The sequence below is a fragment of the Ammospiza caudacuta genome, chromosome 16 (assembly GCF_027887145.1).
Source record: "Ammospiza caudacuta isolate bAmmCau1 chromosome 16, bAmmCau1.pri, whole genome shotgun sequence".
NCBI lineage: Eukaryota > Metazoa > Chordata > Aves > Passeriformes > Passerellidae > Ammospiza > Ammospiza caudacuta.
In genome coordinates, this window is record NC_080608.1 from 4,231,036 (window position 1) to 4,252,965 (window position 21,930).

Here is a 21,930-nt window from a genome sequence, read left to right on the forward strand (position 1 = left end):
CACACATCCTGGCTTGGGGCTGCTGTGCTCCCAGCCTGAGGGAAGAGCCCAGTTCCAAAAGTTTCTTTTTGTGCTGCAACCCAAATGGCATTCCTAGTCTGAACAGTCCCAGGAATTTTGTTTGATAATTATATTTTTTTTAAATTACAGTCTACTGTTCAGATTCACAGAGCTGATCTGACATTGCTCCATGATGTAGCCAGTTACAGCTGCAAAACTGGCTTGGATTTTAATTAATTTTCCAGGTATGACCTGATGTTGTTTGTATTTTAAGTCACTAATTTAAAATCAGGAATATCTATATTTGTTAATAAAGCACAGTCCCAGGAACAGCATCCACAGAATCATTTTACAAAACTGGCTCATTTTGTTTGTGAACTTTTTGCAGACTATTTTTACTTCACTGTTCTATGGCTTCACCATTTCCAAGATACTTGTTACAAAATCAAAAGTGTGACCGTGTTCACAGGGGTCTTAGGGTGAGGGAAGAGACGAGGATCTGACTCCATGTTTCAGAAGGCTGATTTATTATTTTATGATATATATTACATTAAAACTGTATTAAAAGAATAGAAGACAGGAAAGGATTTTTCATAAAATGTGTCAGTGACACAAAAGTGGTGCTATAATTAAATCTGGACAGGTAGCAGGATTTAGATTAATGCAGTAATGGGATGGGGACAGGTCTGGGCAAGCAGGGGTGTTTCTGTTCCTCTCTGGGATCATTGGGTGTGAAGGGGCTGCAGCCCTACAGACCCTCAGTGTGCCCAGGTGTGCCCAGCACACCTCCATCCCTGTGCTGGCATTCCCAAGGTTTGCTCCACCTTGCACTGGAATTTTCCCTCTCTGTCCTAGAACTGACACTGAAAGGTGAGGATAAACCCCAGCTCTTGTCAAATGATGTGTTAGGAATCTTCCACTGCATTCCATCCGTGTTTGGCACCTCTTTGTCAAACCAGAGGAAACGCTGCTTACAAATGGCCATCCAGAACATTTGGTCTTTACATTAAATAATCTTTAAACATGTCTCTGTCTCTTTCTTTGGAATTTAAAAACATCCTGTCTGGTACTTTGATACTTCTGTATTGAGGACTTTCTTAATGGCCTTTCTCCCAAGCCCAGGAAGAGAAATAAGAGGTGTAATTGGGATTTTTTCCTAGGCTATTGGTGGCTTTCTGGCACATAATAAATAGGAGCATGCTAAATGTATCCTACATCAAGTATGTCTAAGTTTCTATGAGGTGATCTAGTCTTATATTTCAGTAGGTATTGCAGTAGAAGTTATAATACAGTAGGTGATGTTCAACAGAAACAACTCCCTGTTCACTCCCACAGCTCCCCTGAGAATCCAACTATGAATAAAATGACTTTGGAGGAAGTTTAAACTTGAAATAAATCTTAGGAAGTGGTGGAAGGTTTGGAGAGTCCCATAGCTTGAAACAAGACATGGATAGACACTTGTCTTCAGGTGCTTGGTGCTACATTAATGTGCTTCATTATCAATTAGTAACATAACCCGGGATTAGAGAGCTGCAAATTGTGGTTTGTGGCAGAAATAGATGAGGATCACAAAAATTCCTCAGCTGGAGCTTCTGGAGGATGGAATCTGTGCAGGAGCACTGACCAGCAGTGCTGGGGAACTTTGAAAATCCAGTTTACATAAGTTAAAGGCAGAATTTCATTGAGTTCTTGGCCTTGATACACAAATTCAGTTTGCTTTCTACTTCAGTGTAAAAAGCATTTCATTTAATACAATATAATATTAAAAATATTAAGTACATTTAGACCCATAAAAAATGTTTAGTGCTAGTGAAGGGCAGCTCACAGTGTGAGCTCTGCAAGGGTCCTTGTGTGGATGTTACTTCATATAATGTTTGAAAGAAAGTCAGTATGGAAGTGGAGATATTAAAATTAAGAGAGTTAAAAAGGGCAGCTGAGAACTTGGTCCATTTGCTATCACAGTTAGGAGAGTGTTGGCCCATATAAATAATAGGAAATAATATAAAATGCTCAATCTTCTGGATTAATTTGATAGTAAATGAAAGAAAAACCCTTGATATTAGGCTTTTTTCCCCCTCTGGAAGTTGTAAATGTTTCACTTCTCAGTGAAATGTTTGCTAACCTGGAAATACAATTTCTTGTTACTACATATATTTTTGTGTCTGTTTGTTGTTGTGAAACCTCCTGCTCTAGAAATTTAATCTGATTTTGATTAGCTTCTTTGGTTTAGAACAATAAACATAAGCTCAGCGTTTGTGAAATCCTTGCAAGTAGAGAAAAGAATAACCTTGAACATATTCCTGGGATGTTTCTTTGAGATGAGTCAGATGACTTTGGGTTGACAGTGCATAATTATGTGTACATTGTAAGATCTGAAATGATAATCAGACACAGGAATAAACATTTCACACCGTGTGTAAGAGATGTATTTCACTGGCACTCTCACATTTTGGATGATAAATAAGTTGGTTTTGTTCAGTATGTCTCAATGACTCGTGCTGGCCTTGGTGAAGGAGGATGGATGAGGAATGCTAAGCCCTGAATAAGTATTTTTCTTTCTTATATTTCATTCTGTTATTCTAAAAGATAAACATGATTAACCAAAGCAATGATTCTGATCAAGGCTAAGTAGCACATTGCCATCAACCTTGAATTAAATAAGATGGTTTACTTAAGTATGAAATTGTAAAATGTCACATGAGTGTAAGGGAAACCAGTTTCAAATCTTCCCATGTATTTTCTCAGATGCAAAACTAGCATCTCTCATATTCTTTAGAGGTTTATTTGCTGTTTTGTCCATTTATCTCATAAATGTCATTGAGTATTTGGTAGAGGCTGCAGGATGTAACTTCAGCAGATCCAAATGCTGGTTCTCATGTGGTGTGTGTAATGCACAGTGCTCGGGCTCTGGGAGCCTGCAGATGCAGCCTTTGATCTGTTCTAGGTGTCAGAAAGAGAAGTTGAAATTCCCCTCTCCTCCATCACCCCTTTGTCTCACAAGACACGTTCATATGGTGGCCATGTGAAAACTCTGCCATATGAAACCCCACAATGTTAGTTTGATCTCAGGAAAGCCTTTCAATTCCAAAAATTCTTGAATTCTGATAGTGAGATTACTCAGCATGCCAGAGAAGTGGAAAGCAGATATGAGGTGCTAAGCAGCAGAGGGTTTATAAAAGCTCCAGGAGTCTTTGGAGATCAAAACTTCAGCAGAAATGGATCTGCTATCAAAGTTAACCTGAAGGTGGATTGGGAGCAAAGGGGGCACAAAGCTCTGATATGAATTTTGAGAACAGCTCAGCTTCCCCTTTATGCAGTGGAGATTGATTGTAATTAGCTCAGGTAAACTCATTTTGCAAATAGCATTTATTAGGGCTGTGAGAGCAGGTGAGTGTGTCCATTGAAAAAGAATTGAAGAACAGGATTGTATCTTGAAGCAGAAGTTCTTGCAGATTTTGCAGGGCTGTCACACGTTTTATGGAGAGGAGGCTCATGCTTTTTATAGCTACAGGGCTGGAATAGCTTGGAATAGTTGTTTGCTAAAAACTGGCAAGTTGTCACCAGAGTAAAAACTTGTATAGTGAGTGAGTAAAAGGGACTAATGTATAAACACTAATCTGTTCTCTAAAATGTTCCTGGAAGAATCTTCAGGATTAATATTCTATTTCAAATCACCATGTAGTCATCTGGTTACCCATATGTTCATATTTTCTACAACAGTGCTCAGGTTTTCCAAGTGAAGTTTCAAGAAAATTCTTTTAAAAAAGCAATTATGTATACTACAGAAATAATAGCTAATCTGGGAATAATCTTGGTTGGTCAAGTTACTGAATTTACTGTGCCTACATTTATTGAAGAAGAATGAAAATCCAGATTCCTGCCAGTAGCTGTTCCTGAAGCAGTGTATGATTCTCAGTAGGCATCCAGAGGAAAATTTAAAAGTTATGTTTTTGTACTCATCCATATTAAAACTTTGTGGTGCCTGTCCTTGACTCCCCACCTCATGCAGGTGGGCAGGTGGTCTACAAGTGACACAGTTTGGCTCCTGTATGAATAAAATGCTCAAGGAATCCAATGGCAAATTCATAGCATGAGGTTTAATGCAATGGGAGCTTCATGTGTTTATGCATAATAGAATAAACTTCTTCAATTGGAAGATAATCTAATCTTTAATTTTTTTTTATTCTGATTATAACTCTTTAGGCGTCTGAACAAGAATAAACTGCAAGTTCTTCCCGAGCTGCTTTTCCAGAACACACAGAAGTTAACTAGGCTGTAAGTATAACCTGATTTACTTTCCTGTGGTGTGTTTATATTTTCTGTTCCTTATTGTGCAGATTCACATGTTTGTGTTTTGACTGCGGCGAGAGGTTTAATTTCTGTGATATTAAACTGCCACTTAGTAAGGGTTTTTTAGGGGATGTGTTATGTTTGCTTGTGTGTAGTTGTAATTTGGTAGAGCATAAATATCAGAGGGAAGAGAAACCACAGAATTTTTGTGTTCCTCATCCATTCACCAGGATGACGTCAAGGTGACTTATTTTGAATTCTCTCTGTAGAGCTACAGAAACCATAGAAAGTGTCAGTTCACATATCTGGTTCAGGCTAGATGTCCACAAAGTGCATACACTTATTTTATTTTAAAAATAAGTGCTTATACTTATTTTAAAATAATGGAGGTGGCTACAAATTCTTTAGTTTGGAAAATTATCTTTTCAAGTGAGTCAGGCTTTGCCAGATAGACCAGCAAAGTTATGGCTGCTGCTTCATCAGGCAGAAAGAGGAGAAATTATGGACAAGTAATTATTTTTTAATTTGAAATATAAAAACTGTGTTATAAAATGTTTAGATGGCATCAAGACTCACTTCAACAGCAAGAGAAAGATATAATGAACTTGACATTTGTTTTTGGTGGGAGGAGGGAGAGGGTGGTGTTAGAACAATAACTGGACGATTTTCAAAATATATTTTTTTTTAAGTGTATAAAAATAAAATGGATGAGCAGGTGCCTGCATAGTTACTATCAAAAAAGAGTCACCTGCCTTTCCAAAGGAGTAGTCAAAAACTGTTTGAAATAATTTTCTCATCCTGCCAAAGTTAAACTCATGATCCACACTGCCTTTTTGAAATTTAGTAAAACTGTTCTTTTAATGCTTGAGGCTGTTTATGGAAAATTAGATCCTAAGACTTGTGATTTGGTCAGTGAAATTGTGAAGTTATTACAGGGTGGCTGAAAAAATTGTCCATTTATGTGGGGTTTTTATAATTGTTTTAATGCATCTATGTGCAACCAAACTATTTAGACAGTAAATTTTTCTTCCAGTGGAAATACAAACCACATGGTGATAGTGCAGATTAATTTTGGAACCAGATGACTTTAAAGAAGTAGGATCTTGGTTTGTGTTTAAAAGAGGCAAGGTGAAAAGTGCTGTGCAACAAGTGATATTGACATTTTGGAGAAATTCTCTAATGAACTTCTGGTGTTGTCCAAACTTGCTCATGAAAAACTGTACAAGTCACTGCCATTTTTCTGCAGATATAAAAAATATATTAAAAAATATAAGCTATAGATGTGTTTTAGTCTTAAAATCTGCTTGGAAAAATCTTTGTTGGACTTGTTTTGCAAGCTTTGTCATGGCTTTTGAATTCACTAGGATATATCTGCTGAATGGATCTGCTTGAGCTGAACAATTTGGTTGCATTTCCCAATGTTCTTTGCATGGTTTTGAAATTTTACATCTTGAAACTCCACTTGAGTATAAAGTGTGAGCTGGGACATGGTTGCAGATACCATAATCTGGTCTCTGGAAGGTGCCAGTTGTATTTATTTGTTAGAAGAGTTGCTTGATGTGGGTTGGTTGTCTAAGGACAAGATGATGCTTTCCTGAGAAAAACTTTCACAGAGTTTACCTGGATCCCTACAAATTCCATTTTAACATGTTGGAAATTGCTCTGAGTGTGGTCTCATTGTACCTGGATGTGAGGAGAGGAGCTCTCTGGTAATTTGTGGTTTCAATGGAATGCTGTGTGTGTTGATAACTTGTGTGCATCTGTCCTTGCACAAAGAACTGAAGCCAAAGTAGCTGAGGCTGTTCAGTACCACAGTGTGTTTTTCAGTAGGTCATGTAATCATGATGCATTATAGCCCTTAACAGCAAGGGCAATAATTTTGCTTTTAGAATATAAAGATTGTAATAAAGTTCCATAGAATGGAGTGATTAATCTGAAAGCTCTGTTCTGTAATGCCTCCCAACGGGTGCTGTTGGAACATTTGTCTTTATTCACTGACATCCTTTCAGTCTTGCTTACTGTTGAGCAGAGCATTAGATAGATCACTTTAACTCTGTTTGTCAGAAGAAACTCGCTTTTTCTTTTGAAGATACAAGTGTTATATAAATACAGTGTGTATTATAAGCAAATAAATCTTAGCTCAAGTGAACAGTTACAGTTCCAAGGGTAGTTTGGTTGCGTGTTCTTCCGTCATGGGAGAAGAATGAAAAATTTGCTTCCTACTAGAATGTATAAAAATACACCCACACATATATATATGGTTGCTCTCTATTGTTTCATGCTGCTGTCTTGGTCCCACTGCTGGTAGATTCAGAGCTGTTGTTTCTCATTTCTGCCCTGCCTTGTGTGAATCCAGCAGTGCCCCTCTGCTCCCACTGCCTGAGTGCAGGGGCAGTGCTGCTGCATTCCTCCCTGCAGCTGCTCTCACCCGGCCTCTCCAGAAGAAAGCAGAGCTGAGAAAGTGATGAAAGGGCATAAAAGCAGTGAAACAAAAATCTATAAGACAGGCTGATGCAGGGGTGAGGTAGATTCTGTGGAATTTACGAGCAGTGAATTTAAATGAACATTAAAAAGTGTAGATAAGGCTGGTCTTAATTTTAATTTTCCACGGTATAGTATAGTACTTCTGCTGCCATATTTTCCAGCTCTTGACTCTGAGTTACTCAGACATTACTCTGTTATTTTCTTCTTAATAATTATAATCCTCATAAAATAGAAAGTCCACAACTGAAGTATTTTAATTTTGTAAGCTTGCTACATCTCCAACAATGCAAAATTTCCAAGAACTAAACATTTCTGTGCAGTATGCTCAGATTGTAAAATTTGGGTTTATTCATTGGACTGAAGAGCTCCTAGTCTTGTTCATGGAGGAAATAAAGATGAATTCTGTGATTCTGAAGCTGCCCTCACCAGCAGGCATGCAGGGAATGTAACAGCCCATGGCTTTGTTAATGAAGGTAGGAGCGGGACTTTTCTGTAAGATAAAGCTAAATAGAAAGATGACATTCTAAGTTTGGTGACATTCTAAGTGTGAAAATGGAGCATATTTATTATCATGGCTAAAATTTGGTGGAGATGGAGTGATGGAGCTGCTTGAACATGCAGGAATTTAGTGTGCTGGGGGGTTTCAGGGAAGACTTGTTAATGTTTCAGGAGTAGTTAAAGGCTGAAAAAGCAGCTGAAGGCTTTTCTGTGTGTTCTGCCAGCCAGGCTGAAACCTGGGGCTTTACTGGAGGCACCAGCTTTGTTTCTGTAGGTTGCTATCAGCAGAATCCCTTCAGCCCTGCTGCTGCTGGCAGTCAGAATGCAGGACCTGGTTTCACGTCAATGATGTGCTTGAAAAGCTGCAGAACAAACCTGAGGGTTCTCCATGTGCACATGGCTTGGGACAGCAGTGCTGCTGCCCCTGATGTCCCCGTGTGTGTCACCAGGTCGTGCTCAGTGCAGTCCCACCGCAATCCCCTTTCTGATAACCACTGAAATGGAATTCAGAATGTTTCCCAGATTATAACCTCAACCCTCACTTCAACTCCAGGTACCTTTGGCTTTTTTTCTCCGAGCCTCTCCTGAATTCTGAGCTTCAGGATATCCTTGAATCTTTTACAGGGCTGGCTGGGCTTCGTTGTCACATCTGGTTGGTATTACCAGCAGGAACATATATAGTGAAATAAACCTAAAATGGAATGTGAGGCGTCCCACAAAGTGAGTTTCTCATAAAGCTTTGAGCCTTTTCTTCTAGAAAGAGTGGCTTTGAGACTCATGGATTTTGTTTGCTTTGGTTTAGATAAGGGTTTTAAGTTTAAGTTGGATGGTGAATGAGCCCTTGATTGGATTCTCTGGTGGAAATGTTTCTCATTGCTCTGTTGCTTTCACTGCCTAGGTTTTAAACCTTCTCAGCTGTTTTATCTGGGATAATTATCTAATAATTCAAAATGCAGGCACTTTTAATGAGAAAACTGAATCAAGGAAAAGACATTTTTAATGAATTGAGAAATAAAAGCATGAAAGATTTTTTTTTAATAGTTTCAGGTACTTACTAATATCTATCCATAAAGGAACAGGTATTTTTAATACAGGTAATGAAATGTATAGAAAAAGTATAATAAAATGAAACATGTAATTTAACAGCTATGAAACTAGGTTTTGATTCTAAGTCAATTATTTCCTTATATCCAAAACAACTTGTGAAATTTATCTGTAAAGGTTGTAAGCAAAGATTTGTGCCTGCTGGAATCCTGTTTCCTTTGTGTGCAAAGCTTGTGTGTAAAATGACTGTAGTGCATCTGCTTTTCACTAAAAAGCAAGTATTCTAGGGGTCCATGAGACACTTATTTATCTTTGGAAACAAAAGGGGGGAACAAGCTCGTTTTCCCACAAACACCCTGTCATGTAAGAATATATTTGTTTCATTGTTGAAGCCTCTATACCTCAGGCTAGCTGCTAAGTAGTCATGGGAAAGCTCCTTTGTGTGTGTGAAAAAAACCTCTTAGAAGGGCTCTAAACTCAAGTCTTGCAGTGACAATTATTGCCTCTAGCAAATTTATAGCCATGGACTATTTGGGTTGGGTCTATTTACTTTTAATGAACTGCCTTAGTTGCTTCTTGACTGGGCAAACCAGGCTCTGGAAACTTAGATACTGAAACCTGACACCAAAATATCAGGATAGTGGAAGCATCCATTAGACTCTGAAATGATTTTTTTTACTTTTTGAGTGCTATCAGAATCTAGATTTTATTCCAAAAATGAGTGTTTTAGTGTGGGAGCAGAGCCCTGTGATCCTGAATGGGGACATTTTGGGTCCATGGCTGAGTGTGCCCAATACCTTTGTGTTTGAATTTTCTAGTTGTGGTATCCCAATGTTTAATCATATTCACTTACAGTTATTTCTAAGTGTTTTATCATCTTTTTTAATAATATTTCTAACTATTTTATCATATTGTTTTATCCTATTGTCCCAATGTTTTATCATCTTCATTTACAGTTATTTCTAAAGTAGGCTTAAGTAGCATGGAAACATTATAAAACAAGTTACTTGTTTTAATGAAATGACATTTTCTCTCAGTATCAGGAGCAGCCATTCAGTAATGAGCTGCTTGCTGTTAACATGGTGTCAGTATTTGCAGCACTGTGAGATTTGTCAGAGCTGGATCAGTGGGATGCTTATTTCTCCTCTAGTGGAATATTTTGGAAGTTGATTGATAGGTGGATAAAACAGTGAGTAGGTACTTGCAGCACACAACACAAATTCTGTGAGTAGCCTTAAAAAGAGGCAATGTTTGGTTTTAGCAGAGTCTCAGAATGGTGAGGCTGTGTGCTGGGCTGACCCTGGTGGGACACTGGTGCCCAAAGCTGCTCTGTCACTGCTCTTCTCAGCTGGGCAGGGAGAGAAAACAAAATGAGAGGCTTGAGGGGTGAGATCAGAGCAGGGAGAGATGCCTGACCAGTGTCTGTCACAGGCAAAGCTGACCTGGGGAATTCACTTTACTGACAGTGAAATCACAGCAGGGCAGTGTTTTATGTTTAGAAATTGCTATTTGCCATCTCCTTCCTTGACTTGTTCACTTCCTTATGTGTGCAGTGTGTGTATGTGATTTTGTGTAAGTACTTTCCTTGGATGATTCCTGGTAGGAGCAGCTGGATTTGTTTAGTTATTGCTCTAGTTAGGAAGCTGTAAATATGATGTAAATATGAAGGTGTTGTCACCTTCCCTGAGGACACTGCTGTGCTGCAGTGCCCAGGTGAGTCTGTGCCTCCTGCCTGGCACTGGGTGAGTGCAGTGTGTGTCACATTTTCCCAGGGTTTGCTTTCCTCTGGTTCCTGTGCAGCTCAGATGTTTATTGTAGCCAGGGGTTTGTTGCACATGGCTGATTTTTCCAGGATTTGCTGCTGGAAGCTCTCTGGGAAGTGTCACTGGTGACGCCTCCTGTGCAGCCCCATCCTCAGCCAGCTCAGAGCCCCAAACCACAGCTCCTGCTCAAACTCTTTCATCTTGTGGCTGTCATTAGAAGCTGTGCTTGGACAAGCAACCAGATCATACATTTTCTTAGTGTCCTCTTTATTCCTCTGTTTGTTCTCTTTCTAGAGAGAAGCTCTCCCAGATTGCTCCATTATCATTTCCCATTAAAGCAGGATGCTGACAATTCAGTTGTTGCAGGGGTTTGAGTTAGGGTGTTGCCATGACAAAAGAGCATGGGTTTGTAACAGGGTGTTTTTGTGGTTTCATCCACATCCAATAATTGTAGTTTTACTGTGTATAGATCACAGCAACTCTTTTCAGAAGACAGTAAATAATTACAGTAAGTGTTTGCTGGTCTCTGGGGTGCACTTCTGGCTTGGAAAAGATGTGCATTAGGTCAGGGGCTTGTGCTGCAGATAGCTGGATGACATTTACACCATTTATCAAGCTGAAGTCATTGTACATCTTCTTTTGGGCTCTGCTTGTAAATAATATATTTATTTTTTATACAAGTACACACCAATTTAATTTGAAGAGTCTAAGGATCTTCTGTCTAAATTAGTGCAGAAAAATAATTAAAAATATAAAATATTCTAAATTTACTATTATTTTGAGAGTAGAAAACAAGGGAAAACATGTTGAAAGCCAGAAGCCTTCCTCCTCAGGGCTGCTTTTTTTCCCCTGTGTGAAATTGGTTCTTTGAAATGATAGTGTGCAGATGTCTTGTTTCCCCTCTTAAGGGAAACAGGCACCACTGGGGAGGAAAGGGTGTTTTTGTGAAAATTGCTGCTGGGTTTTAGTGGCGTCTCCCTTCTAAGGAGGCTCCTATTGCCAACTTGTGATCAGGTCATCTTATTACAAAGCTATTTAAGGGAGTTTGTGGCAAAGGATTATACATTTCCAGAAGAAATGCCACACATGCAGATTAAGCATAAGTCTGCTTTGGAAATAAGTTGTTTTACTCTGTTAGCTGGGTAACTCCTCAGTTGCATTTCCAATGTTTTTTCCTTTGCTATTACTTCCTTTGCATTAAATGTTCCAGTGCTATGAGAATAAATTTTGAAGGGTGACATCTTTTCATTGATAAGCTCAAGAAATCAGGAGGCTCCAAATTAGTGGGATCAATTTGCCATTTAATTATTTGATAATTATTTGCTAGCTTTAGCCATGCTGCTGGGTGTCCCTTTTCCTGAATGTTGGGGTTTTCAAAGCACTCTGAGATATATTCAAGTTTCAAATCACATGGCTTGGATATAAAACATTAAAAATACTGTAACTGGTTTCTCAAAGCAATCCTGAATAGCAAAATGCTCACACCAAGAGCAGCCCTGTGAGCTCACTAAGTACAGACCATGATTTTGCATCAACAGAACACTTGTAAGTAGTTTCTGATGCTGCTTAAAATTTGCCTTATTCTTAATATCAAACAAGGAATACGGAAAAATTCAGTGTGTGCTCTCAATTAGACACCAATTCCCATCAGAGTTCATTCTTTTTGAGAACATCCTGGAGGTGCTTAGCAAAATCAGGCTTTTGTGAAAACTTGTGCAGGATCTGCTGTGGTTTGAGTGAGTCCCAGCAAGGGCAGCTGGATGGGGGCTGCATGGTCAGTCAGCCCCTGACTGAGAGCTGCACATGCTGAGGGTTCTGGGGGTGGCTCTGTGTGCTCTGCCAGCTCTGAAATGTGTCCTTATTAACTGCCTCCAGCTCCTGTCGTCAGAGTGATGAGTTTAAATGGGGGAAAAACAGTGACAGCTTCTGGTTACCAGGGCTTCCACATGACTGAGCTGTTATGTCTCGAAACACAGCAGTTGTGGGTGGGCATTATTGGCTTGCTGCTTTAGCTTAGGCTTCAGAATTTGGACTATTTATTTATTTATTTATTTATTTATTTATTTGCTTCTGTGAGCAGCAGTCCAAGTTCTGCAGCTCCTGCAGTGCTGGGTTCTGGTTCCTGGGGTTTGATTTGTGTTGGTGGCCCCTGCAGGGTGGGTTTGTCTGTGGCACTCAGGGGCTGCTTTGGAGCCTGACCGAGGATTGAGTGGCTGTGGGTTTGCAGCTGGAGATGAATTAGGTTGTATCACAGGTATATTATTACTGGGGGATTCTGATGGTTTATAGGCAGTTTCTTTTCTGGAAACTGGATAACCCTGGTAGTCTGTGCAGCTCTAAGTTTGTCAGGCTCAGATTTACTGCATTTGCTTTGTTCATGTGGCTTTTTTTGGCCTTGCCATTAGAGCTAGTCAGCAAATGTCAGCACATCACGGTGTATTTGCACTCAGTATGTTATATATACTATATATATATAGCATATATATAATATTCTATATAATATATATACTCTATATATTATATAGTATATTATATATACTATCCACATTGCTGTCTGGATATTGCTTTTCTTGTTTGAAAACTTCCTTTGAATCAATTAGTTGTTATGTGAAATTTTTAACCCTTTCCCCTTTGGCTGTGCTCTGAAAAAGCTGAAAAGTGTTTTCCTGAGTGTTCAGTGCTTCAGAGCTGCTGGAGGCTGGTCCATGGTTAGAATGAGCAGTGGAAAATTCACTTGTAAATTGTCATTACTGCAACTAGGAGACAATGCAGGGTGAATATGATTGTCTTTTCCTTCTGGAGAACCGAGATTAGAATGCATTTGGCATTATTTTCACACTGAGGCAGTTTCCTCACACAAAGCAAATGTAGGAACAGATTGAACTGATGACCTGAAGTGCAGACATCTCATCTACGCAACAGGAAAAATATCATAATGATAATGTAAATATTTCTGCTGCTTTCCATAATAGACTGTCATCCTGAGGCCAAAGAGGAGTTTACATTCATCCTCTTGTAAAAGTCCTTTCAAATACTTTGGAAATATGTTGCAGATAATGAGAATTTCTTTTGGTGTGTGTGGATAGTGGAAGTAGGGGGCATGATCACTGGTGCAGAGATACTAATGAGTGTTAAATTACAAGTGCTGCATGGGAAATCTTGATTTTCATCAGTGTCTTTAAAAAGAAAAGGGCATTTCCCATCAGCAGTTTGCTGGCTGCAGCTCTCCTGGTTGTTCCATGGCAGCAGAACCCTGATTTACCTACAGACATTTATGGCCCAGTCAGAGTGCCCCATGAGTTAAGGGTTTGGTGGATAAAATGATGCAAGGCCAAATACATCCTTGTTTTGATTATCATTTGATTTTCTTCTTGAAATCTGCAGTGTGTACAAGGGGAAGCTTAAGTGAGGCTTTCTGGAGCTTTTCCATGTGTTTCACAGGGGTAACAGGCCATGCCTGTTTAAAGTATTTCAGACACTTAAAGGTCCTGAAAATGAAAGCTGCTATTACTTTTAAATGCACTGGGTTTGCTTTTGAAATACAGTCATAAATGCTCCAGGATTTCATTTTGATTCCAGTGCCTGCAGTTGGGAGAGCTGTGGGATTGTAGCCTGGGGCTGTGTGTGCCTGTGAGAAGGGTCAGGAGCTGAACCAGGGGGTTTGATCTGGAGCCTGACACAGCCCCACGTCCTCAGAGCAGACTGCACTGTAAAACTTACAAGGGCAAAAAATATTCATGAAACAAAATTAAAATAACCCGTGCAAGTCATTAAATGTTACAGGGCTATGAGAGTAAATTGGCAAGGGTGGTTTATCATCATCTTGCTCTCATGGCTAAGGCAAGGATGTTGTACAAGGTGGGCCTTTGAGCTGATTTTATTTCTTCACTCAGTGTAACACACTGAAAACAAAAGGTCACAGCACCATGTGTTATACAAAGTTCATGAGCTGATTTTTAATGTTTCCCTTATATAATACTTTGGAACTTAGTGAGATTATTCAAATATACCCTAATTGCCACTGTTGAATGTTGAGATTTTCTACAATGAAAATGCAAATACTAGTGAGAAAATGGACTGAAGCATATTTGAAATTAAGTACCTGCATTTTGCTCTGCTCTGTTAAACTCCCTGATGGGCTGTTGCTAAAGACATCTATGAAATGTTTTCCTCAGGAAACAGCTGATATGAATTTAGTCCATTCCTATTGATCTACGAAGGAATGTTAAGTTTAATGTTTTGAATGGTTTCCATGCATGGTACAACATCAGTGCTCAGTCAGCTGTGAGGGGAAAAATGCTGACAAGAAAAGCATCTGATATGAAACCAAATATTGTGCTTGTAGAGTTAGTTCCTTTTGTTGGGAGAATAATCCTGTGTCCTACCACACAGCCACAGGAACGGACCTGCCTGTAAGTTCTGATAATCATCAGAATCAGATGAAAAATCAGTCAGCCCTGCCTCACTGTCCTTGCTGGGACTGAAGAGGGCTGCTGAGTGCCCTGGGACATACAGTCTCTGAGCCCCAAACTGATTTCTTTACAACAAGCATATGTACAAAGTGACTGTATCTTCAAAAGCACTGGATGGAATATTTGCTTTTTCACCTTTTCATCTTCACTACCCTGCTCTCCTTTCTCCCAGTAACTCCTTGATTAACCCCATACCTTAGAATCCCTCACTAGGAGCAGAGCTGATGGTTGTTGTGCTGGGTTTTTCACTAGGACCTTTTCTGCAGAAGTAGCAGCCTTTGCAGTGCCTTGGTGTCATCTGATCCCAGAACTTGCTGTTCTGCAGGAGGTTTTTCTCTTAAACACCTTCCCTTCCTTGGCTCCTGCTGTAGGAAGGGCTGCACTGCAAACACCACCCTGGGACAGTGCCTGCCACTGCAATAAACCCCAAATCCGTGTCCTTTGCTGGGTTTGTGGGGAGGACACGATGGCACACCCCAGTGTGAGCCAGGGATCTCAGTGAGGCTCTTCTGGTGCTGCCATGGGGTGGGAAATGCCCAGCTGTGCTCCAGAGTGTCCCTGCCTCTGACAGGAGCTCACACTGCTAAGGTGGGCTGCTCACTTTGGGCTCCCAAGGCAACATTTGTGGGGTATTTTGATAAAGTGTAATTTACATGCATCAGTAATTGCAGGCTCCAGAGGGACCATGGTTATTTTTTTCCTGACAGGACAGAAAACAAATTTCCCATAAGCCTGGGGAGTGCAACATGCCACTTGCCCCAGTTGGTGGTGAACTTCAAAGGAAAACAATGTTTCCTTTTTACTGCCCTTGGGTTTTGCACTATTTTATCTCCAAAACTGGCATTTCAATTGCTTGAAGGGAATTATTTTCCTTCGCTGCTTGTTACTCTATTTTTCCCAAATGGCATTGCTGGTTTTTAAAAATGAGGACCACCTCACTCTCATGCAGCTGGAGCTTATTCCAACTCCTCTTTAATGAGGTAAACCCATTTCATTGTGTTTAAATAAGCACATGAACAAAGGGCCAGTTGCTGGGCTGGCCTGTGGATAGCTGTGGCTTACAGCAGGCCATGTGTCGGGTGTCAAACTTGGCAAAAATATCAGCTAGGCTGTTTTTCACTTTGTACTCAAGGTTTGTAAATAAATACAGCTCTATGGAAAGTGTAAATGATATACCTTTAAAAGTTGAGACTTCTGTATTACCAGTCTGTTTTTTTCACCTCTGTAAATTCACTGGAGAGAGTCGATGCTTTCTAAAGAATGAAATGAAAGGGGGAAAAGGATTCCCCTCTTCCTTTAGGGCACATTGAACATGCCATGGAATATGGAAGAGTGAGGATTTGTCACTCTGGCTTGACTCTGTAGCCTTGCCCTGAAAATGAGGAGGGAATTCAGTGAGCAGAGACTTTCTGAGGCATTTCTGTGTGTGTGCCCCAGTGTTTGTCAGACTGGCAGCAAGAATTCCAGAGTGAGCTACACTCTGGGCTTTCAGCCTGGCCTCTCCCTTGTGTACAGTGACCTAAAAGATTAACACAGTTAAAAACTGAGGGGAAGCAATTTTTATGTATGAAAATGTCCAGTATTCATAAAGAAACAAGCTCTGGCAGCTCCCAGTGAATATTCAGAGGGTTGCTGGGGATGCCGCTGTGCTGAATGGCCCGTGATAATGCTTCTGTGTAACTTTAAACTGCACTTTTTAAATTATGCAGTGCTTAGATACTTCACTTAAGTAAATTTCCACAATTGACTTCATCTGCACAGGTTGGGGGGCATTAGTTGAAGAAATAATCAGTGGCTTGTCTTGGATCAGCAGTCACTGGGTTGTCAGGAGTTTTTTCCCCACTAATGTGCCTGCTTGTTAGGGTTTTCATATTTAGCATTATGTTAGCCAACCCATTTGTTTCTTTCTCTTGTAGAAGGAGATTTTTCTGGTTTTTTTGCCAGAAATATAAGAATATATATATACAACACAATATAAGAAAGAATGGAGCATATTAACCTCATCGGCATTTAACTGGCTGTGTTGTGAGTGGAAAGTTGAACCATATGACCACAGAGGTCCCCTACAACCTGAAGGATTCTGTGGTTAAATATGTTATTTTCAGTATTTAATGCTTGGGCTTGGAAGCTTTTAGCTGGTTCAAGGTTTGGCAGGTACTGTGGATGGGATACCAGACTATGGAGTTTTTCTTTTTTTGTCCCTCTTCTATTCAGAATGAAAGATTAAATGTAGCAGACAGGATTTTTGTGGGTGCTGGAAGAGCCTGTGCCTAAGAGGTGCAAGGCTGTGCTCATCATCAGGATGTTGGAGTAGGAGATGTTGGTTTTCAACTCCCACAACCCTGGAAAGCCATCAGGAGCCAGAACTGATGAACTGCTGCTGAGGAAAGGAAATTTTAGCTGTGTCCCACCCTAAATTGTGCTGTTTGAATCTACTTTTAATGTTGACTTTGGTGTCCTTTTCAGAGGTAGGATGTGCCTTACTGCTCAGTGTTTTTTAATTTTATCTTCTTGCATCTTATTGTGGGAGGAACTTATTCTCTTAGTCCCTTTTGTGAATGTGTCTGGTTTCTGCTTTGCTTAGAGCCAGCCTGTAAAAGCAGAGTGGCTGTGCTGGGGCCATTGTGTAACACAGGCAAAGAGATTCTGTTTGAAAATCGGATAAAAAAGAAAAAGGGAGGATAGTGGAAATGGCTCCTGTACTCAGGGTTTTCCTTCCCAAGATCCTGTGAGATGGACTTGGCATGGATGGAGAATCCAGGTTTTCCTACAGGAGGAGGGATTTCAGGACTGGCTGCTCTGTGTTCACATCCAGGGGTAAAATCTGGCAGAAGGGCACGTTGGGCTCAACCTCCCATTATCTGAGAACATGGCCTTTGAATTTAAATGTTATTAACTTAGTTTCAGGTTGCAGCTACAGGAAAAGGTTGGGTCTCTTTCTCATCTTAATCTGATGATCTTGATTTAATTTTTGAATTTATTTCCAAACAGTCTCTAAGGTAATGTTACTACAACATCAGCAATCTATTTAAATTACAGAAAAATCCCAACTATTTTTAAAAAAAGTGGTTAAATGGAAATGATCTCTGAGTGTCCACTGGGTTATGCTGAATTTCAGGCATTTTTTAAGCTGCTGCAGCACTGTGCCCATGCCACAAATGGGGTTTGTGTGTGAAGATTCAAATGGTCCCAACCAATCATTTCATGATTTTGCAACTTGTGGTGAAGCTCCAGCTAAGAAAAATACAACACCAATTCTTGCATGATGATACTGGTGATACTTCCCTCTGACAATGAAAGGAAGGATTTCTTAAAAGTGTCTTCAGGAAGGCTCAACTTGACTCATTTATTTAAGTTACTGAATTACAAACTGTTACTTAAATGTGTAAACCAAAAGGGTTTTTTCAAGTAGTGGGGTTTTTTTTCCCCCCCAAAAGTGGGGGGTTTTTTGTGAGTTTTTCTGGCAGCCATCTGTATACAAAATATTAAAACAAAAATTCCAAAATCTCACATTTGTGTTATGCAGATTAATTAGTTTGGAGTTCTTGGCTATTTGGCCAAAGGAATGATTTATGCTGTGGAGACTGCCATGCCAGGGACAGGTAATATGTGAAGTAACTGTTAAATATGTGGATGAGACAAGTACTTCAATTCTAGGAAGATTTATTTTTGAAGAAAAAATGAGATATTTAAAATGTTTTTCTGATTAATTTTATTTCTGTAATAAAAGACAAATTCAGTTTGTGAGTTGATTAGAACCATATAATATTATTTAGTGTTTCCTCATTTTATATTTTCACAGACTAAAGACAGACATCACCTCATAGTCCTGCATCTTAAATAATTCCAGATAGCATAATTATCTTTAATTACTTAATTATTAAATTATTCTCTACTTTGTCATTCTGAAAGGGTTGCAAATAATTGAGTACACACTTCACACAGTAACTTCTCATGAGCCCATACATCCCACTCCTTACCATGTAGTGATGGTGCTTATTGAGACTAGCACATTATTGATTAACATTTCATAGGGTTATGCACTTTATAATTCCTATGAGAAAATGCAGAAATTACAGTTGCTGTGCAGTGCTCTTATTCCTTTGAATTACCCCAAGGCACCTGAGTATTTGAATGAAAGGATGGATAATGTGGGTTTTTTTGCTTATTGTCAACTATCATCCCTTGCTAAAACACATTTAGAGATTTTTATGGGACTTATGGCTCTTTTCTGCAGAATTTTGTGTAGGTGTGAAAAGCTTGGTAGTATTTATTTCACTTGTAAAAATATTAGAGCACAGAAGAGTGATCCATGTACTGAGAGAGGAGCCAGAACTGGCATCTGCCAGCCTGGAGGAGGATTTGGTGGCAGTTTTGTGGCACTTTGGGTTTTTCCAGGCTAAGTCATGGCCAGAGGAGCTGGGTGGGGATTCCTGATCCGGGTGCTGGTCCTGCAGTGGTCAGGGTGAGTTATCCCAGGCCTGCCCATCTCCTGCAGCTCTGCAAGCACACATTGCTGAACGGCCTGAAATCACAACTGGCACCAGAGGCCATCATTATAAGCCCCTGGGAAGAAATGCAGTCCTTTTGAACTTCTGCTGGCTGTTGAAACAAACCCCACCCAACCAAAAAAACCTAAAATCAGACAATTAAAAGAAAAAATACAGCTCTGTCTTATGTTTTTGCACAGCAGAGTGCATGTTCTATGAACCACAGATATATATGTATACAAATATAAAGTTACAGAGAGTCAGGAGAGCAGCTGGGGCTTAAATTCTGCATTCTTGGTGTTTCTGGTTGTGTCTCTTTGCACTGAACTTGCTCAGGTGTGTGCAGAGTCCCTCTCCTGGAAATCTGACGTTGTTCTGCTCAGCATTTCAAACTGTGTTAGAGAATAAAAATCCTGCATGGAAGAACATTGCTTCAGGGACTGTAAGCTGAGTGTGTGAAATGATTTTTTTAAAAGTCCTGCCAGAAAATATTAATTATTAAATAATAAGGCAAAAAAATTACCTGATAAGGGCAAGGAATTTTGGAATGTGGTGGGCAAGACTCGGTGTCCTGATTGGATTTTCAGTTGTTGAATTAAGTGTATTATTTAAACAGCTTGGATTCATGAGGATTGGATGGCGTTCTGAATTAAGTGACTTTGTGTGGGTTAGTTTACTGTTAGACAGCACTGGTGTTAAGAGCTGGTGATTTATTTTATTGTAGGTAGCCAAGCATCTTTGTGTGCTGGTTGTTCCATATACACATACATTTTACTCACCCTCTTGGTAGGTACTTTTTTCCATCCCTGCTCTTGCATATGTTGTGCTGCTGCTGAGTTGCTCTTGGAAACCATTTCTTAGTATGGACATTGGGACTGTTCTTCAGGGAAATGCAGTGCTTAATAAAAACAGCATGTAATGCAACAGCCCAAATGATTACCAATGTGCACACTATTATGTATTCCATAAAAGTGTTACTACAGTAATGCTGCTCTTTGCCTTCAGCCTGTTGTACTATTGGCATATTATATAAATAGCCAGCTCTTGAGATACTTGGGAATTTTTGAACGAAAGCTTTTGTAGATTTAAAAATCGCTGGGTTTGGATTTTAATGGGAATATTGGGAAAACCAGACACTACTTGAACTGTCTGAGGCCATTACAGAATAAGTAAATTCTAAAAAGACTGCATTGTGATCGTTCCTGTTCCTGAAGCAGTGATGTTTTTTCAGCAGTTGTAAATCAATGATTAAATAGTCTCTTGGTATAGAGCAGGGACACAAAGGGTTCAGCTGTGCCTTGCCTTGAAAAGTGATGGAATTTTTTGGTTAAACACAATGAACTTGAAATGGTGAAATCTGAGTGATCTAAGTAATTTTGTTGCAATTTTCTTCAACACTTACAATGCCCAATTTTTGTAGCATAATAGAAGGACACAGATCAGAAATTGAGTTATGGCTCCTGACAAAATGGTTCCTGATATAAATAGAAAGGAATAAAATAAATTTGAGCCGTTTTTATGAACCATTGAAGAGAATATGTGATGGTGAGCCTGCAACAGCAGCCAGGCTGGAACAGAAACAGGCCTTGAGTTTATGAGCTTGAGATAAATATTTAAAAATGCCATTTCACTATGTGCAGGGTGCATTTCTCACATTTAAGTTTGGTTTCCTTTCAAAGTGTGTGTCAGATAAGAGCACCTGCTACTGCTGCTGGTGGCAGGTCTGGAAGCCCCGAGGTGGCCAGGGAATGGCTCCAGGGAATGGCAGCCAGGAGGCAGAAAATGGTTTAAATGGTTTCAGTCTGGGCTGGGTGGTGAGGCTGAGAGGGCCAGTTTAGGAGAATTTCAGCTATGTCATGGGAAATGGCCACAGCCAGACTTGTGATTAGCAGCAGAGAGCAAATCCTCTGGGTCATTGCCAGGGTTCAGGAGGGCAAAACACTGCTGGGCTATCAAATTGTTGCCATACTTTGTTTAAAGAAGGAAGGGAGGGGAAATATAAGTGGGGAAAAAGAAAAACAACCTAACAAAGAAGCATATGATTTTGTTGGGTGTCAAATGTGCCATCATTTTAGTGCTGCTGACATGGATATCCTGAGGACAGACAAGGGCTGGACCAAGTGCATTCAAATATTGAAGGTGTTGAGGAAATCTGAAAAGTTAATAGCTACTCATTTGTTTGGGATTTTTCTCTTTGGATTAAAAGAATCTTCTCATAAATTGCACTGATTTTTTTCTTCTTATAAAATCTACCTGCATTAAGGGTGTTTATATATTACTGATCCCAAAATGACTTAAAGCTGATTTTTCTGTATCTTAAATGCAAAGATATCATGTGGCATATTGAGGGAGTATGAAAAAGTATTTTATCCTTTTTTTAACAAATGACGACAGTATATTCTGAAAGGACACTAATTAGAGCCAAAAGCAAAGTGGGCAACTGCAAGTACTCTCAGTATACTGAAATCCATTGGTTTTTTCTGGTGTGAGGCAAGCTGTTGTAAATACCTGCTGTATTGGTCAGACCTGCTGAGTGTGATTTGTGAGGGCACTCAAGCAGGAGTTTCCTGGTTCTGGGAGCTTGCAGCTTTCCAAGCTAAACCTCTTTATTCATTCACCTCAGGTGAGTAAACAGAGCTGTTTTGTTTTGCCCTTCTGTGGTTGCTCCCCAAACCACAGGGCCAGGGCTCTTGATCAGCTCTTGGGCCAGAGAGTGGAGGAGCTTGTGCCACCTGAGACAGGTGGTGCTGACCACAGGCAAACCCTTTTGTCACTCTGATTGTTTAAGATTTTCTAAGCCTTCTGATGTTTATGTTCTTGTAGCAAACTTTCTCACACACTTTCTGTAAATAACTTATTGTTTTGTATTCTTTTCTGGAGGAAGAGAAA

General features: G+C 39.8%; 1 protein-coding gene across 1 annotated transcript in view; it reads left to right on the top strand.

The window, feature by feature from the left end:
* The window catches only part of SLIT3 (slit guidance ligand 3), a 487,105-nt gene that overhangs the window by 40,699 nt on the left and 424,476 nt on the right, over positions 1-21,930 (top strand). Inside the window, exon 4 of the mRNA XM_058815569.1 lies at positions 4,204-4,275. Coding sequence (XP_058671552.1) covers positions 4,204-4,275 — 72 coding nt within the window. The remainder of the gene's footprint in view (positions 1-4,203; positions 4,276-21,930) is intronic.